Below are 23,910 nucleotides of genomic sequence, written 5' to 3'. Positions count from 1 at the left end.
GCAAAGCCGCAGCATCTTACCTCAGCCTATTTTTTCCTCCTGCGCTTTATTTTTTGGGCAACGCTCCTGCTGTTTTTCCATGGACCAAAAGTAGAAATGCCACAAAACCGAAAGAAAATAACATGATCATCATGGCATTTCTGGAGCTCGCCCAAAGCAGGCCTATGTCGGCCAGGCAGAGCCTGTTTCTGTAAGATTTAACAAGCAAGTGCGTGCAAAGCCACCTGCCATTTTAAGCTCTCCAAGGAAAGCCATTCCAGCCGGTTCCTCCCCAGGCCCCTCAGTAGCCACTCAGCGGCTGTGGCTCATCCCTCAGCAATGCCATCTGGCCCAAAGGACCAGCACTCAGGACTAAGCGGCACTGCGGAGACAGTGGGTTGGAAGCACCACACTGAATACCAGACTGCTGATCTATAATTGATGCATCCAGCAAACTCCTACGGCCCCATGGCACCCACGCTAAGCTGCTGTCTCATGAACTGCCCTGCCCAGATAAAATATCACAACATCCTGCCTCCATCTGAAAAACTCTTCTTCCACAGGAAGCTAGAAATCAAACATGGTGATTTTTCAACTGTAAATTAATGGGCATGTGGTTGAATCTCTGCTGCATTTATGCCCTCGATGCTGCTGCTGGGTAAAGGCAAGGCCGCCATCACTCAGCCTTGTGTGCACGGCAACACATAAAATCTGTCCCCTGCATGTGTTCCTAACCATGGTATTGTTTATCCTGGCTGCCCGTAGTAAAACAAGGCGATACAGGGACGTCTGCTTTATTTAGAATTCTACATGAAAGAAATAAGATGCAGATTTCGTCCTTTCTGCCATGAGCTCTATTTGGAAGAAAATTTCCAAGGTGTGGGCCAGGCCTATGGGAAGCTCAGTAACTGGGAACGCGTGCTGTCCCCCTAGCAGATGACAGGGAGATGGGGGGGAACAGGATCCCTGCCCCTGCATGGAAGCACCTGTGGGGACTGACCAAGCCACATTCACATTGCCTTTGTTCAGCTGCATCTAGCATAGCTCAGTGTGTGTAAGCGTATGCCCATCCACACAGCTCCCTAACCACACCAAATGTTATTGCCACATCATTATGTTCTTATTAATGCATTCAGCATGAAAAGACCCCCACAGATCTAACTGGACTGTAAGTGGATACTGTAAGTTGGATATCAGGTGTCACAGTCATCAGATGTCATTCTGTATTTTTAGCTGCTGCCTGGAGCCATTTTTCAGCTCTTTAAAACAGCATTTGGTCAACCTCATTGTGCTTCAGCAACGCAATGCTCATGGAGCCTCCTAACCCAGCCCTTGCTCAGTCCAAGCCCATGCACAAAGGGCTCCTGCTGATGTGCTCAGAGGTAGCAGCAGGATTTTCTTCCCTCAAATACTAGCATTTACTTTACAGCCTCGTGTTTTTTCTTAGTATTCAAATGTCGAGCTCGTGGAATTGCTTGGTGCTGGCAGATCTGTAGTAGTGGTTTACACTTTGTCTCACTTAAGAGAATGAATAAGGCAGCAGCAAAATATCACAGCAAAATTCTCTAGTGAAGCTGGCCTCGGGGGACGGAGGGAATTTGCAGCCCTGACTGACGACAAGACACGGGGCAGCTATTCAACTTTCCCACTTCATCCTGGATAGGAACTTCGGCTTTCAAAGCCTTCCCAAGAGGTCAGCCCTTGGCATGCCTCTTCAGACTGTTACTTTGAAGGCCAACCCATGCAAGCTGTGGGGCTTTACGTGCTGTGAACATTGAGCTGATAGGAACTGGGTTGAGAGCAGTCTCAAGTGATAACACCGGGATTTCACACAGCACTGGGAAGGCACCTCGTGGCACTGCAGTGCCCTGCTAGCATCTGGCAGTGCAGACAGGAGGGTGACAAAAACCAGCCACTTCATAAAGGGTGCCGAGCACACTCCAGTGTGGTAATTACAGAAGTTTATCCACACAGGAAAGTCCATCCCAACTGATGGAATGGGGGGATGCTTCAAGTGGGCTCATTAAAAGCCACATGAACTCTGACTACGGACACTCTTACTCACTATTCATACGTCCATAATTCATTTTATGAATTCATTACCAAAATAACTAAACTAAACATGAGTTATGGTCCTGAAAACCAAAATAAATGTGTTTACACCAAGATTTAATGCAATTTAATGAAATCATTGTAAGAGCTTATTTAAACATGCTTTCCCCAGCGATTCAGACCAGACTAGCCCTCAGAAGTGCTTGCTATTCATTCTTCTCCGTTAAACTTCACAGACATTCGCTACATTTCAGCAAGAGGTTTCCAACCTCTTCTGGAGATTGAATATGCAGGACCTGACTCTGTAAAATAGGAGACTGCTTGTCAACAGTCCTGACTGCAGTTTCATGGCCCATTTCTTTTAGATTTAAGAACTGGCTCTGCTGCGTTTCTTTTTAGCCACATTATCACATCAAAGATTTCCTCCACTTCAAACAACATCTCTCAGCTCTGCCCAAACCCCTTGGAAGCCCCTCTGTAGGGAAAGACAGACAGGTAGTAAGCTGATTAATCACAAGCATCAGAATAGGCTTAGAAACAGGCAACGAGGAGAGGTCTACCTGGAAAGTGCGTCTCTTTATGACCGGAGGTGGAGCCAGCCGCACTGAATTGAGGAGAGGCAACAGCTGGAGATCAAACCAGAAGGTCACAGGGCAAAGGAGGCCATTAGGGCATGGAGAGTCAGAGAGCAGCCGGGGGAGAAAATAGAGAAAAGGGGAACAGAGAGATTGCTATGAAAGTCAATGACTGCGTGCAGCCGGTGGTACAGGTACCTGCCGGCAGACCTCTGAGCTCCTGTGCACTGCTCACTGGGTATGTGCTGTCCACCAGTCAGAGCCAACCAGGGCCTGAAGCACAGAGCTGCTGCAGCTTCTTCTGCTCACAGAGAGCTCACCCAGGGGATTTCTGACTCAGCTCCACTCCCAGACAATGTTTATTGCAAGACACCCCCATACTGGCTCTGCTCTTCAGTTCTCATCATCAAATCTGAGACAGCTATCAAAAAGCTCATCTTGTCCAAGGTTTTTCCAAGTGCACTTTCCCATTGTTTTCCCTCTTCCCTTACAAGAAACTATCCGGGGGCCTTACCCTTCCCCGGGGTGCAGCTGGCAGTGTGGCTGGCTGGGGTCAGCAGAAGGGCTCAGGGCCATCACAAGGGTGCTAGCGTGGTTCATTTGGCAACATGAACACTGCCAAGGGAGAAGACAAGAACTTGGAATCTCTGAGCCCTGAGCAAGGTACTGCCTTGGTAGCCTGCACTTTGATTTTCCTCACTTAGCAGTAACAGCAGCCTCCAACTGCTTATAGCCAGGAATGCTGCCCCAGTGCACAAAGCTGACCCGGACACACAGCAATCAAATGCACTAAAGCTCAGGAGCATTTGTTCATCCTCCTGCAGTATCCAGTTTCCACTTGCATACACACTGCTGTCAGCCTGGCAGTCACCACGGCAGCTCTAGGCCCAGGAATGCTCCCCTGGCCTGATCCGCTTTCCTGTTCCTATCAGTTTTCCATTGAAGCTGTTCTCAATTTACACAGGGAGAAGAGAAAGGAGCATTCTGTGCTCAAGTCAAAAAGCCTGTGCCCCTGTGCACAGCCATTCCCCACGTGAGCTGTGCTTGGATCCCAGAGGTGTGCCTGCAGGTCTTCCACCACAGTGACCGCGCACCCCAGCAGTGCTGTTCAGTCCCTTTAAATGCCACTCCTTGCTCTGGCAGCAAAAGCCAGGACACAGTCTTGTTGCAAAGGGAAATGGCCATCCAATATTGCAGCATCACCGCCCCCTGCTCAGGTGGCCATGTTCAAATACACTGATTCTGAAATATTACACAGCTCACAGGGAAGCAGAGGGAGGATGGTGGAAAAGATGAAGGGGAAAATGGAGGGAAGCAGTATGAGCCCTTCCAAAAACAGACAAGATCTAACAATGGACGTGGGTGCAAGTAGGATCATTTAGAGAAGGAGCCTGACACCTCCTGCAGCCAGCCCTGCCCCTCTGGACCCCAGAAAGAATAGCGTGCAATATTGGATGCCTTGTGCCTTTGCATCAGAACCATTCCATCGGACTGTTACCCACAAACCTTCAGCGTAAGGATCTGGTTAGAGCGCAGGGCTGCAAGGGTGGTACTTAGGTACTCCTAGGGGACAGGGAAGACACACAACAGGGGGTCAGTGAAACACATGCTGTTTTTGAGAGCAGACAGAGTGTAGTTGCTCCTCTCTTCCCAGTGCTAAGCCCTGGGTGGCATTCTGGGACAGCCTCATGCCTGAGATCATCTCTTGCAGAGCCACAGGCCAAACAGAAGGAAAAATAGGAAACTACAACATGAGCCAAGGCATACATCCTAACCTTATATTTCCTTCCTAAGAAAACAAAGACCTAACAAAACTGAAACATCTCTGGCTTTTCAGGATGTTGGTTCTCACCTCCTTGACCGAAAAAAAAAAAAAAACAACCAACAAAAAATTTGACAAAAGTATTCATCAACCAGTAAAACAAGAAATTGCAATTCAATCAAATGTGGGGCACATATACAGCAAGGCTCTTTCCCACTCTGATTTTGGGAGGAAGAGAAGGAACTGCAACTCTTTGGGCTGCCTTGCACCACTAGCCCCAGCTTTGCTGCCTATGACCTGACACTGCAGGACAGCCCACCCTAGAGCTGATCTAGTGGCAACCACTCTTCCCACAAGCACATCTCTACCTTGGAAGGACCCAAGGGTTTCTTAAAGTGCTGAGCTTGCTGGCTCAGTGAGACCAGTGCTACCCCGGGAGAGCCAAGGAGGCATCACCAAGGCTTTGCTGGGACGTGAGACTTTGCACCAACCTCTTCCCTGTTGTCCCAGCCCTGTGACATTACCTCCAGGATGCCTACAGCCCAGCCCACCAAACCGGTGTGCCCTAGCCCCAGGTTGCTCCCAGTGATGCACAACTTGCACCTTTGCTTTGACGTGTTTCTGTCAGTCCCATGCCTGCTTTTCACCTTGAGCTCTGAGGACAGGCAGGAGCCAAAGACTGTAATAAGAATCCAGGACACCGCTTGGGCAAACATTGTTCTTAGCTTCTTTTTAGCATAACGATCTAGTGAGCAGGCTCACCTAAATAAACACAGCTGACCTGCTATTATTGTACCCAAGCTGGCACTTGCCCACAGCTCCCATCTCTCTTGCTGCCAGCTGAGATTGTGCTCCTGCCTCCGCTACGCAGAGCATCCAGGGCCTTGCTCCCCTGGGACAGGCACCAGAGCCCAGCTAATTGTCCAGAGGCTCATCAAAAATAAACAGAAAGCCCTTAAGCCTGTCTCCCCGTACACCCAGATTACAAATTCCAGCCACTTCATATGATGTTGTTCCAATGCATTTCCAGTGGATTTTCAGCACTCCAGTTGTTTTTAGAGCTGGTTAAATTCTGCCTCTGTAATCCCCTCAAACTCCATGATGTACCCTCTCCTCTCTTGGCTGCAGTACATGCTGGCCATGCCAGGACACAGAGGCAAGGGGGCAACAGCCTGGCTTTCGTTAAAAGGCTGCTGCCACCAGTCCTCCCATGGCAGACTGTGGAAGTGGGACTGAGCCGGTGCTCTCTGCTCCTACAGAAACTTCAGGTTTCGCTGAGTTTTGGGGTGAAGACCCTACCTTCCCCCCACCATGCTGCAGCACAGAGGCTCTGCAGAAAGAAGAAATGTCAGCATTTAGCTTGGGGTCAGCCTCAGTGGCAGGAAGAGAGCAGAGAGCCAAGATCCCTCCTGGAAGTCCTTATCTACAGCTTTTCTGTGAAACACATCAATCAGCTGAGCGCTGCTCTCAGGCCCGGGTGACACATCTTGTTCATGAAACGATCTATATTTCCAACAAAAAGCCATTCAAACGAAAGGGGGATTAACATTCAGGAAGGCACAGGACAGACGATAATAACGCTAATGACTTACCCTGTGGGAGTACTCTGTGCACTGACCCTGCGTAAGAAGGGGATTAAAAGAAAAGAGTTTAAACCACGAACAGAGAGAACCAAAATAGACATTGGAGGGCAGATCCACAAGGTGTAAATCACGATGGCTCTATTGAACTCAGTGAGACTATGCCAATTTGCACTCGATAAGCAGCCTACCTCCCACCCACTGACCCTGCAGCCCTTTGCTTTTCCTGTATCTCTCAGTCACTCAAAGTCAAACCGAGTAGCACTAGCCCAGCCCACTTCTCTGCTCATTTTTTTACATGCAATTTTCAGCGTATTGCCCATTAAAATTACCTTTTCTCCTTTTTGTCCTGGGGGTCCCTATAAAAGAGATGAGGTTTTTAAAGGCTCTTGGTAAAGGAGAGGTTCTGTACATGCAAGAGGAAAGGGATGGGGGAGGTACAAACACAAAATATAGGGTACTTACGGGCTGTCCCCTGGGACCTGTGGCACCCTTTAAAGAAACACATAGTCATGAATACAAGATGGATTTACAGCGACAAATGCTTTCAGTGTAGGGAGTAGGTGGAACCTCAGTTTTTACAAACTTTTGTGGAGAACAGTTTCCAAGAGAGCTCTGGGTTCCCTTTGTTACTCAGGAGGAGTGAAAATGCACACATGTTCTGGCTGCACCATGGGGGGGATTTATTAAAAGGAGGGGGGAAAAAACATCAGGAAAACACACCCTCATTGTTGCCTGGACCTCAGCTGTCAGCATGTCTCCTTGGCAGATGCAATGAGATCGAACAAGCAGCAGCCAGGACTGAAGCCTGAGCTAGGGTTGTGCAACTGGGGGATGGCAGCTCACCCTCTTCCAGGGAGCAGGGATGGGGATCTTCAACATGTGCTTGCCAGAGGGCTACACTGACTCTTGGGCTCCAGAAACAGAATTTGCAGAAGAAAACATCCAGCAGTTCACTGAGCAAAGCTGACTACAGAGCTGCTACTTTGGTGTGCTCATGTTTGGGGATTTCATCATCCAAGAAGTTGAGAGAAACAAGATCACACTTGGGTTCCCATGAAGAATAACCCAAGTTTATCATTCCCAAATGAAAGCATTTTGGTATGATGCACAAATGTAACAGACCTTCAAGAGGGGGAAGAAAAGCATTCAAACCAATAATACACTTTTTTTTTGTTAGGTAAGTTGAAAGCCACCAGATGGGTTTTCAAAAACTTTCCATCAACTTTTACTTCTGCTATGAGGCCAACCACAAAAAATGTCAGCTCCCAGAGTATATTTAAAGAACATAATTGCTAACTGTGAGGAAAACATATCCCATGCATAACTACAGAGTTGCTGTTGTGACATGATGAATCTGATAGCCATAATGTAAAGATTACAGGCATGCATCTCCACACTGCAATGAAGTTACAGAATTAGGTACATAGCTAGGCCATTAGCTGAAGCTAGGACCACTAGTCTGCCTACAAGCTTATTTCCAGCTGAGAGGCAATGCCATTTCAAACCAATCCATCAACCACTAGCACATATAATTTTTGTTGTTGTTATTACCATCTCTCCCTTCTGTCCAGGATAACCCTGCAAAAGAAAGAAAACATCCCTCAGCTTCAGCCACTGCAACCCCTAAAAGATATTTGCTTTACCTGCTTACCCTTTGCCTTGAGAGGTACTCACAGCCACTATTATTTCTCAAGAGAGATACAACGCCACACATGTGCAGCTTTGCTCATATAACTAACACTACATTGTTCCCCAACACCCAAAACACTGAGGTTTTCCCTGCAGCAGGTTGGCTGCTGCCCTTGTGAGGTGCTGGTTCAGAGATTTGCCTGGAAAGGAAGCAGCCACGCTTGCTCTCCCTAATCTCTTGCCACCTGCAACTCCCCCAAGGCATTTGTGGCATCCACCTGCCCACCAACCTTCTGATTTTCATTTAATCCATGCATGCGCATGACACTGCAAAATAATCCTCTTAAAAACATACTCTATAGCATGCAGGCTGGTAGGAGAGTGGGACCTGGCAGGTGGCAGGGCACAAAGCCTCCAGAGAGACTGTTTGCTTACCGGTTTGCCATCCAAGCCAATAGGACCCTGAAAGAAAACAAAAACAAAAAAAAAAAAAGGGGGGAGAAAAAATGAGAAATGCTTTCACCTGAGCATCTGTCCACCTGCCCCAGCAAAAACTATGTGCCACAAAACTGCAGAGGTGGGTACCACCCAAGCTTCCTGATTGCTTCTGCTGGGACCTTCTCACTGTCAGCCCATTTCAGCAGCAAAGCAGGAGAGATTATCCATTGGCAATTTGCAGGAAAAAAAAACCCTCAGCATTTCAAATTTTGCAGCATCTCATCAATTCATTGAAAATCAGCACAGTTATCTGGAGATTCGGATTTCAAAAGACCATTGGGAAAAGAGGAATTTTTGCGAACGATAGTATAAGAGAAGTGTCCCAGGGAAAAAGTGACATAGAGCTCAGCAGCATTTTGAAGGTACGATATGATGAAAAACAGGCCCCATGGAGCACCATCCCACTCGACACTTTCTCATGAGCTGGGCTGATTTGTTCTCTGCTGCTCCAAAAGCCAAAGACCACAAGGGCCAGGAGAGATCTGCTTCTCTTCAGCCTCAGGGCAGATCACAGCCCCCCTTCTCACAAAGGGCAGAGCTGCGGAGTCAGATTGGCTCAGAGGTGGCCAATTCCTCCTGTTTTCCAGGCAAGAGCTTCCTCTGAAGACCTGCTCTGGCACATCGTGTGTCCTGGAGAAGCAGCTTCAGCTGCTCGGCAGGAGCCAGGGCGCCAGGGCTGTTTGTGTTTGCCTTAGGCTTCCTAGCTGTCCAGGAGAAGTGCATAAGAATAAGTAGCAACCGTTTGAGTTTTCCAGCAGCCTTGATGCTCCACAGAGCATTGTCAGCAACTGTAAAGCTGAAATGAAATGTGCTTTGTCCTCTTTTAGGCTTGTTTCTCATTCCCTTACCCATCTGTAACTTCACATTGGAGAAAAATCCCCCCTACATTCTTATGCTTTTTGCCCTTTCACTCTGGCATGACCATGGTGTTCAACCCAGTTCCCACCTGTATTCCATCACACAGAGCCCTGTTTGGATTACAGATGCTCATTGCTACTACAGAATCACCTAAAAGTTCAACTAAGGTTGGAATTTCACGTACCCAGACTATTTTCTTTGCTTGGGGAGTATTTTCTCAGAATGGTTCTCTTTTACTAAACAGATTGGGCTTCAACTATGTTATTTTAACACTTATGTTTTTCTTTTTTTTTTTTAATTAATTTCCTTTTGGCATACTATGGTTAGTTTGGTGTGTTTTTTTTCCCCCCCTAAGCATCACTTAAAATAAAAAAAAAAAGAAAAGAAAAAAGACAAACAAAAGACAAACAAAAGAAGAAAGCAAATGAAGAAAAGATTACTTTTTCCAGGAGTATCAGATCAGATCCTTGGCATCAGACAGATGATAAGGTACAGCAAGCACTAATGACACTGCTTAGTAATACCACACACACGTACCTCATCAATCTAGCAGTTACACTTACCGGGAATCCAGGAAAACCTCTTGTTCCAGGCTGTCCCTGGAAAAGATGAAACAGAGACAGCAGTTTAGAGGAACCAAAAGGGATTCCTATGGACCCTAAGTTCTGTCTATGATCTATAAAACCTTTTCTCTAGCCTGTGCCCATTTATCCCTATGGCTCTCCAAGGAGTTACCCAAGACCTCCAAGGAGAATGTGACTGGGGAAGAAGGGGAAATCTCACATTCCCACTCCAATTTATACAGGGCCAGGAAAATGCTGGAGCAGGTCCAGTTTGGACTGCAAGCAGTTTCCTTGAAGTTTCTCCATTAATTAAGTGGGTGTCCCTAGCCCATACATGAGCCATTTGGAGTATGTTCCAGAGGCTGAGCTCATTTTATGGCAATTCTTGCTGCCATAAACCGGAGGCGTTTAATGCAGGATGCTGCTCTGCACAAGACAAACCTTGCAGGTCACTGGTGTCTAAATACAGCCATTCCTCGTCTCCTCCCTCCCCTGTGTCTTGTCCCAGTGCATTCATTTTCCTCACAAATAATTCTGGCCAAGGTACGATTTTTCTCTTTGCCTGCTTTTTCCCATCTAAGAGCTAAGAGAAAAAGGAGTGGTGTTATAAGGAATGTGAGCACCAAGTCCTTTACCTTTGCCTTTTCCTGGTTAGCCAGGGCTGGCTACCACTTTGAGAATAGTTATAGTAAACACACTGACTTGCAATATATTTAATAGTTTCTTCGTTACTCGCTTGAACACACTGGGGTGGGTGAGAGGAGGGGGCAGAAAGAAAGAAGAAAAAATGGTTCTTCACATAATTCTTCTGTGACATCCCAAGACACAGATACCCTAGGTCTTTGGGCATCTAGTAAAGATACCAGTTTACTTGAGGATCATTATTGTGTGTTTTGTCTCCTAGGAAAGACCTGGGTATAAGAAAGAGTTTGCTTTTTCACCTTAACCAGAGCAATCCAGAGGAAGGGAAAGAACGGTACAGGTTGGCCCGGCTTCAAGGCGCTGATGAGGTTTGCCATAGCAAAGCAACGCAGTCCCCTTGGGACAGAGCTCATAGCCTCATCACCAGGAGAAGTAAGATCTTCAGATTGCATCTCTTCCAGCCTCCCTGCCCCTGCAGAGAGGCTCAGTGGGGATTCAGTCCTGCTGAGGATGGGGATAAATAACCTCTTTGCACAACTTGAGGGCTGCCCCTACCATAGAGTGCCTGGACTTGCACCAAACAGTTGTTTTTATACACAGTGCTAGCAGGACCTGATTACGTTTGCATTGTTTTCTTAGTTTCACTAAGTTGAACTTGGTCAACTTTGCTTTGCATTGCAAGATATATATAAAACCACCTGGTCCCATTGGCCAGTGACCAGGAGGGAAGATCAGCTATAAATTAAAGAATTTGTCCACCACTGCTTTCTGAAAAGGCGAAAATCAAGTAGAGCCTAGCCACAATTCATTAATTCTGGCTCCCTGCTGGAAGTCTCCGCAGACAAGAAGTGCTAAAAAAAGAATTAAGGAGAAAATCTGGAAATGGTGCAATTTGGCTTCCTCTCTAGGCTGCAGACTGCTGCCTCTTTCTCCTTGGAGGACGGCATAGTGATTTGCACGGTATCAGGCCAAAACAACAGTTCACAGTGAGTGATTCCAAGAGTCTGTTTTTGTTGGGTAGCTGTTTTTCCTTGTCTTCTTTTTAAGATGTTGATCCTATGAAGTATGTAATCCCGGGAGCTGCCAAATCATGGAGATCATCTGTTTCTGCCACTATCGGCATACTGTCCCTCTCTGGCCAGAGTTAAGCAGCTCTGAGCAAAAGCTTTAACCTTCAAATGAAAATCTGGAAACTATTTCTCATCCCACATCTTCCCAAGTGGCCCCTTGGCTGGGGTTCCTGTGTTTGTCTTCGGTGCTCAGCCATCCTTCTGACCTACCACCAGCTCCCCTGGAAATGGGATCATCTTCACAAGGGCTATGGGAGAGAAGCGGGGAGCTGGGGTAGGCAAAAACTCCTCTTAAAAATCACTTGCCATCTAAGTTTTCTGGTTTTAGGGTTTTTTTTTTTTTTTTTTTTTTTTTTTTTAGAGGTTCAACATGTTCTGTGCTTTCCCAAATGGCAGCAAAGGCAATGAGGCTGCACTGAAAGAGACATTAAGTCTGTCTTGCAGACTAGGCACATGTTCTTAAGGGAAAGAGCAGTGCCCAGCTACATTTGCAGGTCCTACATCGATGAGGACCACCAGGTTTTCTCTCCTGTTGCTGTTTCATACTAGGCTGAGAGCTACAGCTTGAGAGAAACAGAAGAAACATGCAGCCCTTACCCTCCAAAAACTGCTTGTGGCACTTGGGTGGCTTTTCTCAGAGATTAGCATGGAGGAACCCATCAGCCCACCCTCCTCACCTGGCCAAGTGACCAGGGCTGATCTGTTGTGTAACAAATGCTTAAGGAAATTCTTTTGCTTCAGTTCTATCGCTTCTCAAACTGCAGTGTGCCACGCAGGTGGGCCTGGGAGCCCACAAAGCTGTTACTTATTAGGAACTCTTCTTTTGGAAAGCTAATTGGAAAGCCAGATGTAGCCAAGCATTCGTGCTGCCTAGGTCTCTCTCACTTGACCTCTGCTGTGAAACAAAAGTCGCCAGCAGCCCATCCTCTTGGCAGGTCAAGGACAGTGCTCTTCACAGGTTAATCAAAATCGGAAGTGCGCAGAGGGAGGGAGAGAATTAAGTCCCTGGGTCTTTTCTCATGGAAATCTCCAGAGAAGGCTGCACAGGGATGGAGTGAGGAGGACTGGCTGCATCTGCACAAAAGCAGAGGCTTGATGGCTGAAGTGCAGAGCAAGAAACATCCAGTGTTTAGGGCACTTAAGTGCTCCAGCCCTTAATACTGTGCCGGCCTGCTTTTTTCTGACCCTACACTTGCAAGAAGTTTTGTCTGGCTGACTTCTTGCTTTTGCTGGAGTGGGGTGCAAAATCCTCCCTTGCCTTTCCTCTGCTCCCCAGTCAGCAAAGGGGTTTTCAAGTTTTCAGCATCTACACTGGCAAAGAGTTTCCAAGGCTTTGGGTACTGGCAGGGACCTCTGGACAACTCTGATCTATCCATCTTTGTGAGTTCTCTAGTCACCAGCTTAGCTCTGATCCTGCTCTTCTGCAAAATCAGGGGGGCTTGTCCTTCGCTAATGAAACCAAAGGCTGAAATCAGCCAGGCTAATAGCACGTTCTCCTCAAAAACAGGAGTGGTCCTGTTGCAAGAAGGAAATATGTTTTTTTCCTTTCAAAGACAGGACTATAGTTTCTTTGTAAGATGAGGCTTCTTTGTCTGTTCTGAAGTACGAGCTGTAATTTCATTATACATAGTATATAATAGCGGTATAAAACCAAGCCTGGCTCAACATGGGAACCACATTATACAGGGGTTTTGCTCTCTCCAGCTGATGCTGTCTTGCTGCCCCTCCTAAATGTTTGTTTCCCTGTAACTTGCCCACATCCTGAATCAGTCAAAAATAGAGAGTAAAGTCACTCACGGGTGGACCACGGGGCCCAATGATAGACATGCCTGCTTCTCCTGGAGCGCCCTGCAGAGAGACAGGGAAAGGAAAAGGGGTGAGAAAAGGTGAAAATACAATGAAAATGACATTTCCATCAAGACTGAGATTTAATGAGGCTGCTCAAGGTATAAGAATGTCAGGACTCATGCGGCAGCTGCCATTCTGGCCTCCCCCAGCTCACTCCGGGAGGAGAAATGTCATTTGGGACTATCTATACACAACAAAAAAATAGAAGCTGTGCAGCAAGTAAAATTATAAATGTGTAAAACACTTGTTGGCAAAACACAGGCTCTGCCCCCTTGCAAATGTGAAAGACTGCCTGAAACCCCTGTTGCTGCCAGAATATGTCTGGTCAGACTTCAACTTCAGAGAATACTAATGTTTTTCCATAATTTCCATTGCTAATGCTCACCCTCAGTCCCTGGTCCCACCACACCCACAGTTTGGAACTTTGTAAGCACTTTCCACACTCCTCCCCAGACACAGCTACATTTTAGTGACTGCTTTCTGCCCATCCTGTATATTCTTTGTAAAGCAAAGAATACGTCACATATGTTGTATATTGTCTTCTGCAAACAGGCAAAACATGTGGGGAAAAATTACCTAAGAAAACCCCACAGATTCTGAATACTCTCTGGTGATCATTTCTAAGAACATCCTTTGTAGGCAGTATGGAAACACTGGCTAGAGAGCTCCATACCAAAGACCATGTTCTATCTTACGGACTAAGATTACATGAACTGGCCATGTTTTTTGACTGCAAAGCTAGCTATTCTATGAATAGGTCAATTGAGACTTAATGACCGGGCAGGAATGCAAAAGTTTAGGTCTAAATTAAATAACTTGATGTTGAAGCAGCATCACATGCTGCACAGTATAAAGTGTGTGTTCAGAGCGGAGAAGGGGGAATACAGAAAATAAAAGGCTTGCTCAACTGTGGTTTTTTGGAAGAAACTGGGTCTGCCATGGAGACAAGCAGTATAATTAATGATGTATCACACTGATTCAGTTTGGGCTAGATCCTAAGACAAACATCAATTCTGAGACCATTCTAGTACCTGAAAACCAACACAGAAATACTTGAGATCTTGCCTCTCCTACATCAAGCTGCACCGCAAGAAGTGCTGGAGACTTTGGTGTCGATTTCCAGCCCATTTAGGGCTCAGTGCAGAGGTCCCAGCAGCAATAATCCCGCACACCACATATACCCTGTAGATCCCAATGCAAGGGCTGGATCAGTAGTGGCACAGGCTGCCTTCATTCTTGCAGCAGGCGCTGAGAGCCCACCCAGAGCCAGGACCAGCCAGGTCTATGGGCTCTATCTGCTTGACTGACAATCTCAAAGCTGCTGGTGAAAGTGCAGCACAATTTGCCCAAGGCTTTTTCTCTTTCAAAGCATGAACTGCACTAAGTGGACATGGAAACAAGTCCTTAAGTCAGTAACAGGCAGCTGATAAGAGACCCACAATTAACAGTTGCCAGAACAGCAGCTGAGCTGTCTCCTTCCCACAGTTCAAGATAACCTGCATATCCAGGAAGCCTCTCACACATTCTGCACCAGAGACAAAAGAAAAAGGGATATGGCGAGCTCCGGGAAAATGGGAGGCACGGGCAGCTCGTCAGCTGCTTCCTGACTGCACTGGGGAAGAGCCTCGTTTGTGTGCATATCAGCTCAGATGGGATGAGGATGAAAACAGCAAATCCCTTGCTGGAAAAGCAAACAGGCGCTCTTCAGCTCCTAGCCACCCACGATGTGCAATGGGCAGGAAACACTGTGTCTTTAGAAAGCACTGTGTATCCCTGAGAGGCTGCTCCAGAAGTGCCCAGGGCAGGGCAGCCGTTGGATGGAGCATCCCATAAACCATGCAGCCTGCAAGCAACAGAACTCTCTGCAAAACCAAGCTAGGACTGCCAAGGACCTCACAGAGGGCTTTAGGGAAGTACGGGCAATTAAGAGTGAAATCTTGGTCTGTTAGATAATATTTATAGGCTCCAATGAACAAGCAGAAGCCTGAAAGCAAGGAGAGAGATTCTCCATCCTAACTCACTCTTCCTTGCTGCATTTTTCTATCTTCCATGAAAAGGAGCAAATGGCTCTGGTATGGTGATGCTCCACACACGATTCCCCTACTAGGTGAATATTCATCTCTTTCCTAGTTTCTATAACTCGCTGCTTCTGGCTGCAAATTCCCAGTTATTCACACACCTCAAATGCACATTATCACTATTCTTGTGGATGCCAAGTCCCACCATGTCAGAAACAGGAGCATGCCATCCCATTTTCCTCGCTGTGGCTCACAGCAGAAATTGTGCTGACCCAAGAGGCAGAGAGGAACTGCAAGGGTGATTAGGGCAAGCGGTGCTGCCAGCATAGAAGAAACTCAGTGGTTAACACCCAGGAAGCCTCGAGGGGAGCCTTGCATGTGCCTGCCAACTCATACACTGTTAGTAAATTGTCATAAACAAGAAACACAGCTTTTTTGGAGGCTGAGTGGCCTGGGAGGAATCTGGGAGATAAACTTACCCTGCTGGGGGAGAGCAGGCACCCCAGGGTGTGGAAACCCAAAGTCGGCTGCAGTGGCCAGGGCTGCAGCTAAGGTGTTTAGGCTGGCCCTCCAGGAGGGCAGCCAGAGATACTAAAGGCTGCAAGGAGCCAACTCACCTTCTCTCCAGGTTGCCCTTTTAGTCCCTGGGTCAGTTGTACCCATCGCAGCCACATGCAAGAGGGTGCAGGGGAGAGAGAAAGAGAAAGAGACACAAACACAGGCGTCAGCGGTAAGGGCACACTCCCCTGCCCCAAAACCCGGGCTGCAGGGTTGGAATGAGAGGGGCAGCCACAGTCCCCACCCCAGCCCTCGTTCCCATCCTTATCTCAGGTTGCCTGAGTGGAAAGCAGTCCTAGAATGCAGTGCTCAGCCAGGCAGGGCATGGACCCCTTGTTTGGGCAGGGTTATTTGGAAAGGGCAGCAGTAGGCAGTGGGCAGGGGAGCACGTTAGCAAGCCCGTGGTTAGCAGAATGGAAGGTAACATCCTTCACATGTATGCGGTTTACAGGGCTGACTACCCCATTGCAACTTCCTCAGGTGTGGGTCTTGGAGAGGGTGGCTCTCCTCATGCTCACACCACCCCAGATTCAGCCTGGAAGTACTCTGACATCTCAGGGTTCAAAGAGGAGAGGGAGGACAAGGAACACGCTAGAGGTCTCTACTTACCGGCCGTCCAGGAATCCCCATTGCGCCTTTGTCTCCCTGGCAATGAAGACAAAACCAGAGGCAATTGGAAACCGGCCAAAAGCAAGGTCATAAAACTGTACAAATGAGCTGTGCCACAGATGCAGCTAAGTGCTGCGATGCAAGCATCCAGGAATTTTGAGAGAGGAAGAGAGCAAGTTATAGAGAAACTGTGTCTGTGGGGACCCCAACCTGCCTTTAAGAATCTGTGTAAGTCACCAGTTTGCCTGCGTGCAAGGCAAGCCAGATCATCTCACGACAGAAATAACATAATTATTTAGGCAGAAAAAGGAAGGCAAGAGATTTTTTCAAGCTAACCAAGTCTAATTCCAATTTCCTCCACTTCACAAAATCCAGGTCTTGGGAACCAGCTTCATGCAGTAGTCAAGTGTCACATTTTTTCTCTTTCTTCACTCAAGTAATGTCTAGAGTAAGCTATTTATTTATAGAGTTATCACGCTTGGACTTAAAAGTATGCTCCTGTCCAGAAGCAAGAAAAAAAAATGTGGGAAAACAAGCTGACACAGGAAAAAGTATGTCTGGAAGAAGACATATGAATGGCTGTGTTCAGTGTCCTCTACCCCTTTGAGATACTACTCAGTGAATTGTCAGGGTGTGAACAATCCTACAGCAGTTTAGGGAATGACTTTGGGTCAGGTGACACTGAACAGAGCCTTATAAACATATGAACAAATATACCACAAGACCAGTGGCAATTTTCCTCAGCCACTTACCCATAAGGCAGATTTCTACCTCATACATTTTTTAAAAAGTGAATATCAGCCCTTTCTGCATTCCTGGTTGCCAAAACTCAGCTCTGGGCAGATATGGAAGACAGTCACAAAGATCCTTTCAGTAATCAGCTGCTATGGCTTCAATAAGCATGTAATTTTTGTTCTGTTTTGTAAAAATGACACAACAGTAACCTTCCAGTTCCATTTCCAGCAATGTCTGTGATTTCCTTGTGTTCTTTTTCACCCAGCTGCTTCCCTAGACACAAACCTAGATTTTTAGTTTCAGCAGCTGGAGACACTGAGCCCACTGCTGTCACTTCTTTGTGCCTTGTCCACTTCCAATGTGTATGAACATGCAGAGGTTTCTTTGTGCATCATAAAAGAACCACCACCAGGAAAGCAAGCTGCTGTGATCCCCAAATCTGTGCTCCTTCCTTACTCACAACCATCCCAGATGCAGATACGGTTACCATGGACTTTCACATTTGCGGAATTTCACGTAGGGCTTGTAAATCCTGTTGCAATTACCAAGCCCATCAGTGAGAAAATAGCACACTGCACCACTTCAAGGTAAAAAAGGCTTCTTCAGAAGCAGTGTATCCCAAATGTAGGAGGGTTCATAGGGACTACATTGCCATTTTGGTACCACAAAGCTCTTGTTGCTCCTATGCTGTTAGGAGCCATGACCTGTTGGCAATATGCTATTTTTCCACATTAGGAATCTATGTGAGATTGCTACCTTCTCACAGCTTAATAAATCTTGGAGGTCTATCGATGAATGTATGGCAAGACAGAAAGAGAGAACAAAAGAAGAAAGAATGAAGTACTTACCGGAAGTCCTGGTCTTCCTGTAGTGCCCTGAAACACAATACATGCACACAGAAAAAAAATTAAAAAAAAATATCAAAGTTAGCTTGACAATCCAAAGGGAATGCTTGATATAAAGAAATCATATGTAAGGATTTAGGAAACAGAACAGTTAAAAATCTCTCCACAGCTTGTTGACCATGAGCTCTGATTGCTTTGGTTTCCTAATCACCTGTTTGTAAAATGTTCTCTCCTTTCAGCGTGGCTCTACCCACAGCTCGCTGCCTGCATAGGCTCTGAAGGTATCTGCAAGTCCATGGAGAACAAGCTAATTACAGGGCTCTGACTTTCTTCCTTAGTTTCCATCTGCTAAATATTAATTTTTCATGTATGGAATTGCTGCAGTTGCCACAGAAATGTTGCATGTTCAGAAATGGGAGGGAAAACATCCAGGAGAGGATCTTTTCCTTCGGATGTGGTCCAGACAGCAAAAGAGTCCGGGAACCTCAGTACTATTGCACAATTTCATCATTTCCTTCCTTCCTTCGCCCATTTCAGTCCCAATCTCACCAAATTTCTTGCATGACTGCGGGTTGCCCTTGCCTTCACCAAAGCCTTGGCTGACATCAAGGACAACAACGGGAGCATCTGTTGGGCAAGAGGAGAGTGTAAAGGCTCCTTTTGCTCCTGGGGCTGTTGTTCATCCTTTCCTCAGCTTTTCCCCTAATTGACCAAGACTACAAGCTGGGCTCAGTGCATTTCTAAAGTGGATTTCTGTCCATTCCCATGCTCAGCCAACATCAGCACCGGGGGCTCAGCCCTACCACCGCACACGTTGCCTTTTGCAAGCTGGGAAAGAAATCCGGGAGAGAGGTGTGAGGTCATCAGTGCTTCAGGGTCGCTATCTAGACTGACATACATGTCTGACAGACAGCCAGGCAGGAGCCCCTGTCTGTTGTTCATAAGCATGAGTTTTCATCAGATTTTAATAATAAGAAATAAGTGGGAACAAATATTTCCCATGGTAACATAGAGGACTCTGCTCATCTCTTTAGCCATGAGCTTCTGCTCACAGCAGTTGAACCAGTCTCGCTTGCCAGCCTCTTGGAAACCCAGAGCTTCTGAGTGAGACAAAGGTGCTGTTAGCTCAGGACAAATTCCACTTTGGCTAACGATGCTTGGTCTGCCTGACTTCCTCTTGTTATTTCCATTGGCTGTCACACTCCTCACGGCCCGTCCTAGAAGTCTGCATGTGGAGACAGGTTCAGGGGTCGCAGGAAGCCAGGATACAGTAGCATATATTGTCAGCACTTCTCTGGTGGTCCCACGCATTTCTGCCAGACTTCAATCTTTCATTATGATATTAAATTTCTAGCCCTTTTTGTTGCAAAGAAAGCCTGGGCTGTGCGTCCTCCTCGCCCTGCAAAAGCACAGACTGCTCTCCAGGAGATGTCTGCACTGACCTATTGCTTTCTTTCCTGTTTCTAACGGCAATAATATAAATGCCAACATCACTACTAGTTTTGTGCCACATCCTTTTAGCATCAGTATGCGCCTGCCTGGGGCAGCTCCCTCCAGAGTCGTGATCTCTTCCCTGTAACCCAAATCTAATGCTGAAATACATTCACTTCAGTGGCCAGCCCTGAAAGCCCCTGGGATAAATGACTGCTGAAGGTTTGCGTGGATCAGGGCTTCCAGCTGTAAAATACTTTCAGACCTTCTGGTGTGGAAGGTGCAACTTTTTGGAAGATTGCTCCATTAAAAGGGACTGTGCTCATATATCTGTGGGAATCCAGTCCACAGCATTTTTGACTTGATGAAAGGGGAAAATAGGTTGTGCAGCAACTACTTCTCCTCGGAACGTCATCTGCAAACTGTTTAAGACATTTTTGCAAGAACAGACAAAAGATGACTACCGTATGTTTAACTTCTCATATTCCTTCATACAAACCAAGTATAGTTACTCCATTGTACATGAATATAAGCCATTTCCTCTGGAAGGACTGTGCTAGAGACAATATAACGTTTCTTTATAATCCTGTGAGATGTCAATACATGGCCTCATTCCTTGCATTACTTCTTCTGATTCACTGTGGGTCTCTTAATAGCTGTAAGAAAACTTCTGCAATAACCTAGCTGTTTTCCTGCAGCCTAAATCATCTGCGCTGAGGTTTTGCATTAGCTAACATTTGAAAAGGAAGCTGTCAACACACTTCTCCCTCTGAAATTGATAGCTACCCAGCTACACTTGAAGGCCCAGCAGTTCAGCAAGCCTGGGTGATAGCAGCAAGCAAGTCCCTACAGCTCAGCTTGCACCATGTGTTTGCGATCTGTCTTTCCGTTTTTCACAAACATGTCTGGTTCAGCGTGTGGCATCCAATGCATGTGAAGCACATGCAGCTGATCCCCCTGGGGTATGTGGGGCCAAGTGCTAACGCACAGATTTCTGAGCCCTCGCATTTGCTTTGTCCCCAGCCCTGCAATCCCTTTGTCTCACCCTCAGAAGTTGTGACATAGCAAAGGACAACTCCATCCCAACACGGGTCCTGAGCACCCACAGTACTTGCTGTTTGTGAGATCCCAAGGTGGACACCACAGACTGGAGACTGCCAGTTCATGCCCCACAAACCATGTCAGTAGCTTGTACACCATAGAGTTTCAGTACTTACAGGTGGACCTGAAATAGAGAAAGAAAAAAAAAAAAAAACCAGGAAAAAAAAAAAAAAAACAAGAATTAATTTTTAATGCAATAAATCCTAAGGAGGATGGCTAATTAAATATGTTATTACTGCCTTTTTGGGCTGATACTGATGTTGCTCCCATTTCGTGATGCACTTCCAACCACCTCCTTCGTCCTTAATTAAGATATTCACACAATTAGCAGCATTGCTTGCCAGTCACCACAAGTACAGGGCAGCCCCAGAAAGCACCATGTTGGGAAGGCTGTAAGTCAGGCTGTACACTCGTTGTTGGTCCCTTGGCACACAGGGGTCTCCTTGAGTGTGACACTGCTAAGCATGGGGGACTCATTACATGCAGAACTCCCCCTCACATCCCACCTGCCCATCAGAGTCAAGAAAGTTAAACCTGGGAAAGTGAGAGCCCCTGTGTTGCTAAGATGCCCACTCATCTGCCATCAGCAAACCCACAGAGGTTCATGAGGAAAACTATAACACATTGTGACAATGTGACTGAACACATTGGGTGCCTTTTCTCCATAGTACAAGCTCATTTTCTCTTTTGCTTTTGCCTCTTCCCATAGGAGGCAATCTGCCCTCTTGGAAGTAATCCTCTCAAAACCTACAGGTTTATTTTTGATTGGAAAGCCTTGCAGAAGCCTTGCAGTGCTTGTGTAGCACTGCATCTCCTTTGTATAGAACCACTGCACCATACAGAAGCACACTTCTTTCATCAGTTCCCAGAAATTTCCTCAAAACCCTGACAGATATTGTGTGCAGAAAGAAATCCTTGGGCTCACTATTTTGTGGTTTCCTCTCTGTGGGAGAATTGAGACACACAATACAACTGTCAGGGGTTTCTACATTTTCCATACTTCCTAGACACTCTTTTTCCCTTTTTTTGTTTTGTTTTGTTTTGTTTGTTTTTTGTCTCCACATCAAGCGCCAAGAGGTAAAACTAAGCAGTATAGCAGGCAAGCTGACAGATAACAGGCAGCAACCCCTACTTTGCACAGGGCGTAGACGTCATGCCAAACACCTGCAGAATACATTGTCATCCTGAAAATGCCCCTGAATGAATGTCCATAAAGTACAGGAGACTTTAGATAAACAAACATTTTCTGTGTTGGAAAAGTCTCATCAATATGATGCTAGCAAACAGTTTGGCTAGCTAGCTTCAGTAACCTAGAATTACATGCTCAGTGTTTTTAGTCCTGTGCTCAGCTTTCATCTAGGTTGATCAAAAAAAGGGTGCTCTTCTCTTAAAATAATGTTAAGAGTTAAGCATGTTGCTGGGGATCAACAGAGCTAGGGCAGAGCCAGAAGGCTTAACAACTCAAAATGAGAACAACTCTACCCAAATTTAGGACAGGAACTCAGTGGGCACCAGATTTGGTTGATCAGCAATTGCCTGCTGCCAGTGTTGGCACTAGTCACTGTCCTACACCATGTGCCACATCTAAACAACAGAAGAGTTTCTGATCAGAGGTCATTTTGGAGGTCAAGGTCAGATTCAGATCCAGGAATCCCAATTTCTGCCAGACTGAGAGGAAAAAAAAAAAAAAAAGAAAAAAAAGAAAAGGTTTTTTGAGTTTGGCTTGGATGACAATGAGGTTCTATGAGAGAACTGTTTTGGAGATATTCTGTTTCGGAGTGAGCACCATGCCACAAGGTCACTGCTTACAGCCTGCCAATACACGGACTTTATTTCCATTAGCAACACTATAGACCCTTAATAATCCGCCTACCTGTCTGCAAGGCTTTGGGGCACCCGTGGGTTGCATGAACCAAACTGCTTAGCTGACATTAACGGCAAACAAACCCTGAGCTACCCCTGCCCTTCCACGCCAAATGCAGCCGGACGGCAGCACAACCGGCAGTGGTACTGCACTACTGCTGAGAGAAAACACGAGCTTGTGTTTGCTCTAGAAGCTGCGTCTGCAGAGCAGAGTAAATCGGCAGTGCCGGCAGCTCTGGGTCCATTGGGCTGTGCACCCCACGCAGATCAAAGGCTGGAGGCATACTGGAGGCCCATCTTTGTTATATGCCCTCTATAAAATTAATGGCTACACAAAGAGGAGCTGTACAGCCTTGTGTAAACATGCATCCGTGAGCTACAGGGACACGGCTTTGGCTGCAGTAACTCAGTCATAGAGACCATCCAGGGATCAGGATTCAAATGTTGTGTGATTCAAAAAGCAAAGCTCTGCAGTCACTCCTAAAGGCCGTGTTACTTTGCATAGGGTAGGGAGGGAGGAAGGAAGAGGCACTGCTGGATGAGCTGCCATGGAGCACCAAGGATTTTACAGATTGAAATAATGCTTCAGCAATGTAGATTTATCGTGTTCTGTCACAGTGATTAACAAGAAGGTTAAGTACAGCTTCTAAAGAGGCTCGGTCTTTACTATAACAAGTAGTTTAATGCATATTAGAGAAAAAAGCGAGTAAGGTGGGAGGGGGCCTTCACGCCTCTACTCCCACTATCCTTGTGAGCAGAGCTACCAAAACCAAGCAAAAGCCTCTGAACACCTGGGCAGAGCTTGGCAGAGCTCCACAGGCTGCCTGTGTTGCTTCTAACAGGTGAGCAAAGGTGCTTAGAAAAAGCCAGGTGAACTGCAGCAGTCACCATAGAGTCACTGCATTTTGAAACCCACCTCACCAGGGCCAGAGCACTCCTGGTGCTGGTGCAAAGGCTGCACCATGACCAATAGACTCCAACAGGAGGGCTGAAAGGCACGGGAGGACTGTAAGTGATTGCTGTTTATCCAGCTGCAGCACTCATCGAGCAGCAGGGGACAGAGGGATGGGACGGAGCAAACGTGTTGGGAGTGGACGAGTGGGAGGAAGCAGCCAGCCTCCTGCAAAGAGGAGACCTCCAGAGCGCCTCTGAAAAGGAACATTAGAATAACAAAAAGTTCTTGTGGGGGTACCTGGGTCCCTCCAAACATATGGCCTCTGGAAATTAGCACCATATGCATCATCACTTCTCTACAGTGCTGGTTTTTAGGCAGATAAAAACTCTCCTTATAGAAGTTTGCCTTTCCTGTAGGCTCAGCAGGTGAAAGAGCAGCCATGGTCTGCAGCCCACCATATTGCACATACAGAGAAGACATGCTTGCAGTGAGCTGCAGGGCTGTGTCACAGAGCCCTCCATTCTCTTGTCCTTCCTCGTGACCTGTTCAGTGACTCTATCTAAAACAAAACTGCAGTGACTCCTTTTCCCTCAGCCACACAAAGAGATAAAAAGTCACTCTCCAAAGTGCAGCCTCTTTGGGCCCAGAGTAGGGGATGCTTAGTTTTGTAAGTGGGTCATATTTATCCTAATCTGGAAAGTCCCATGTCTCTGTACATTGCATCTTAAAAGCCAGACAGCATTAGAGTGGGTCAGCATGGTGTGAGACCTTTCTGCTGATGGCAGAGATATCTCCT

The 23,910-nt window shown here is 46.7% G+C and overlaps 1 protein-coding gene across 1 annotated transcript in view; it reads right to left on the bottom strand.

Moving 5' to 3' along the window:
* Positions 1-17,848, bottom strand: part of LOC125693397 (collagen alpha-1(XIII) chain-like) — a 56,266-nt gene extending 38,418 nt beyond the window's left edge. Inside the window, exons 1-11 of the mRNA XM_048945309.1 lie at positions 17,828-17,848; positions 16,245-16,280; positions 15,695-15,721; positions 13,009-13,059; positions 9,500-9,535; positions 8,016-8,042; positions 7,503-7,529; positions 6,414-6,440; positions 6,281-6,307; positions 5,961-5,987; positions 2,592-2,657 (exon numbers count right to left, since the gene is read on the bottom strand). Of these exons, the coding sequence (XP_048801266.1) occupies positions 2,592-2,657; positions 5,961-5,987; positions 6,281-6,307; positions 6,414-6,440; positions 7,503-7,529; positions 8,016-8,042; positions 9,500-9,535; positions 13,009-13,059; positions 15,695-15,721; positions 16,245-16,265 (336 nt within the window). The 5' untranslated portion in view covers positions 16,266-16,280; positions 17,828-17,848. The remainder of the gene's footprint in view (positions 1-2,591; positions 2,658-5,960; positions 5,988-6,280; positions 6,308-6,413; positions 6,441-7,502; positions 7,530-8,015; positions 8,043-9,499; positions 9,536-13,008; positions 13,060-15,694; positions 15,722-16,244; positions 16,281-17,827) is intronic.
* Positions 17,849-23,910: the final 6,062 nt, after the last annotated feature.

This window comes from Lagopus muta, chromosome 5, assembly GCF_023343835.1.
Source record: "Lagopus muta isolate bLagMut1 chromosome 5, bLagMut1 primary, whole genome shotgun sequence".
In the NCBI taxonomy this organism is placed as follows: Eukaryota; Metazoa; Chordata; class Aves; order Galliformes; family Phasianidae; genus Lagopus; species Lagopus muta.
The sequence above is the reverse complement of the archived record's forward strand: the minus strand, read 5'-3'. Positions and strand labels throughout refer to the sequence as shown.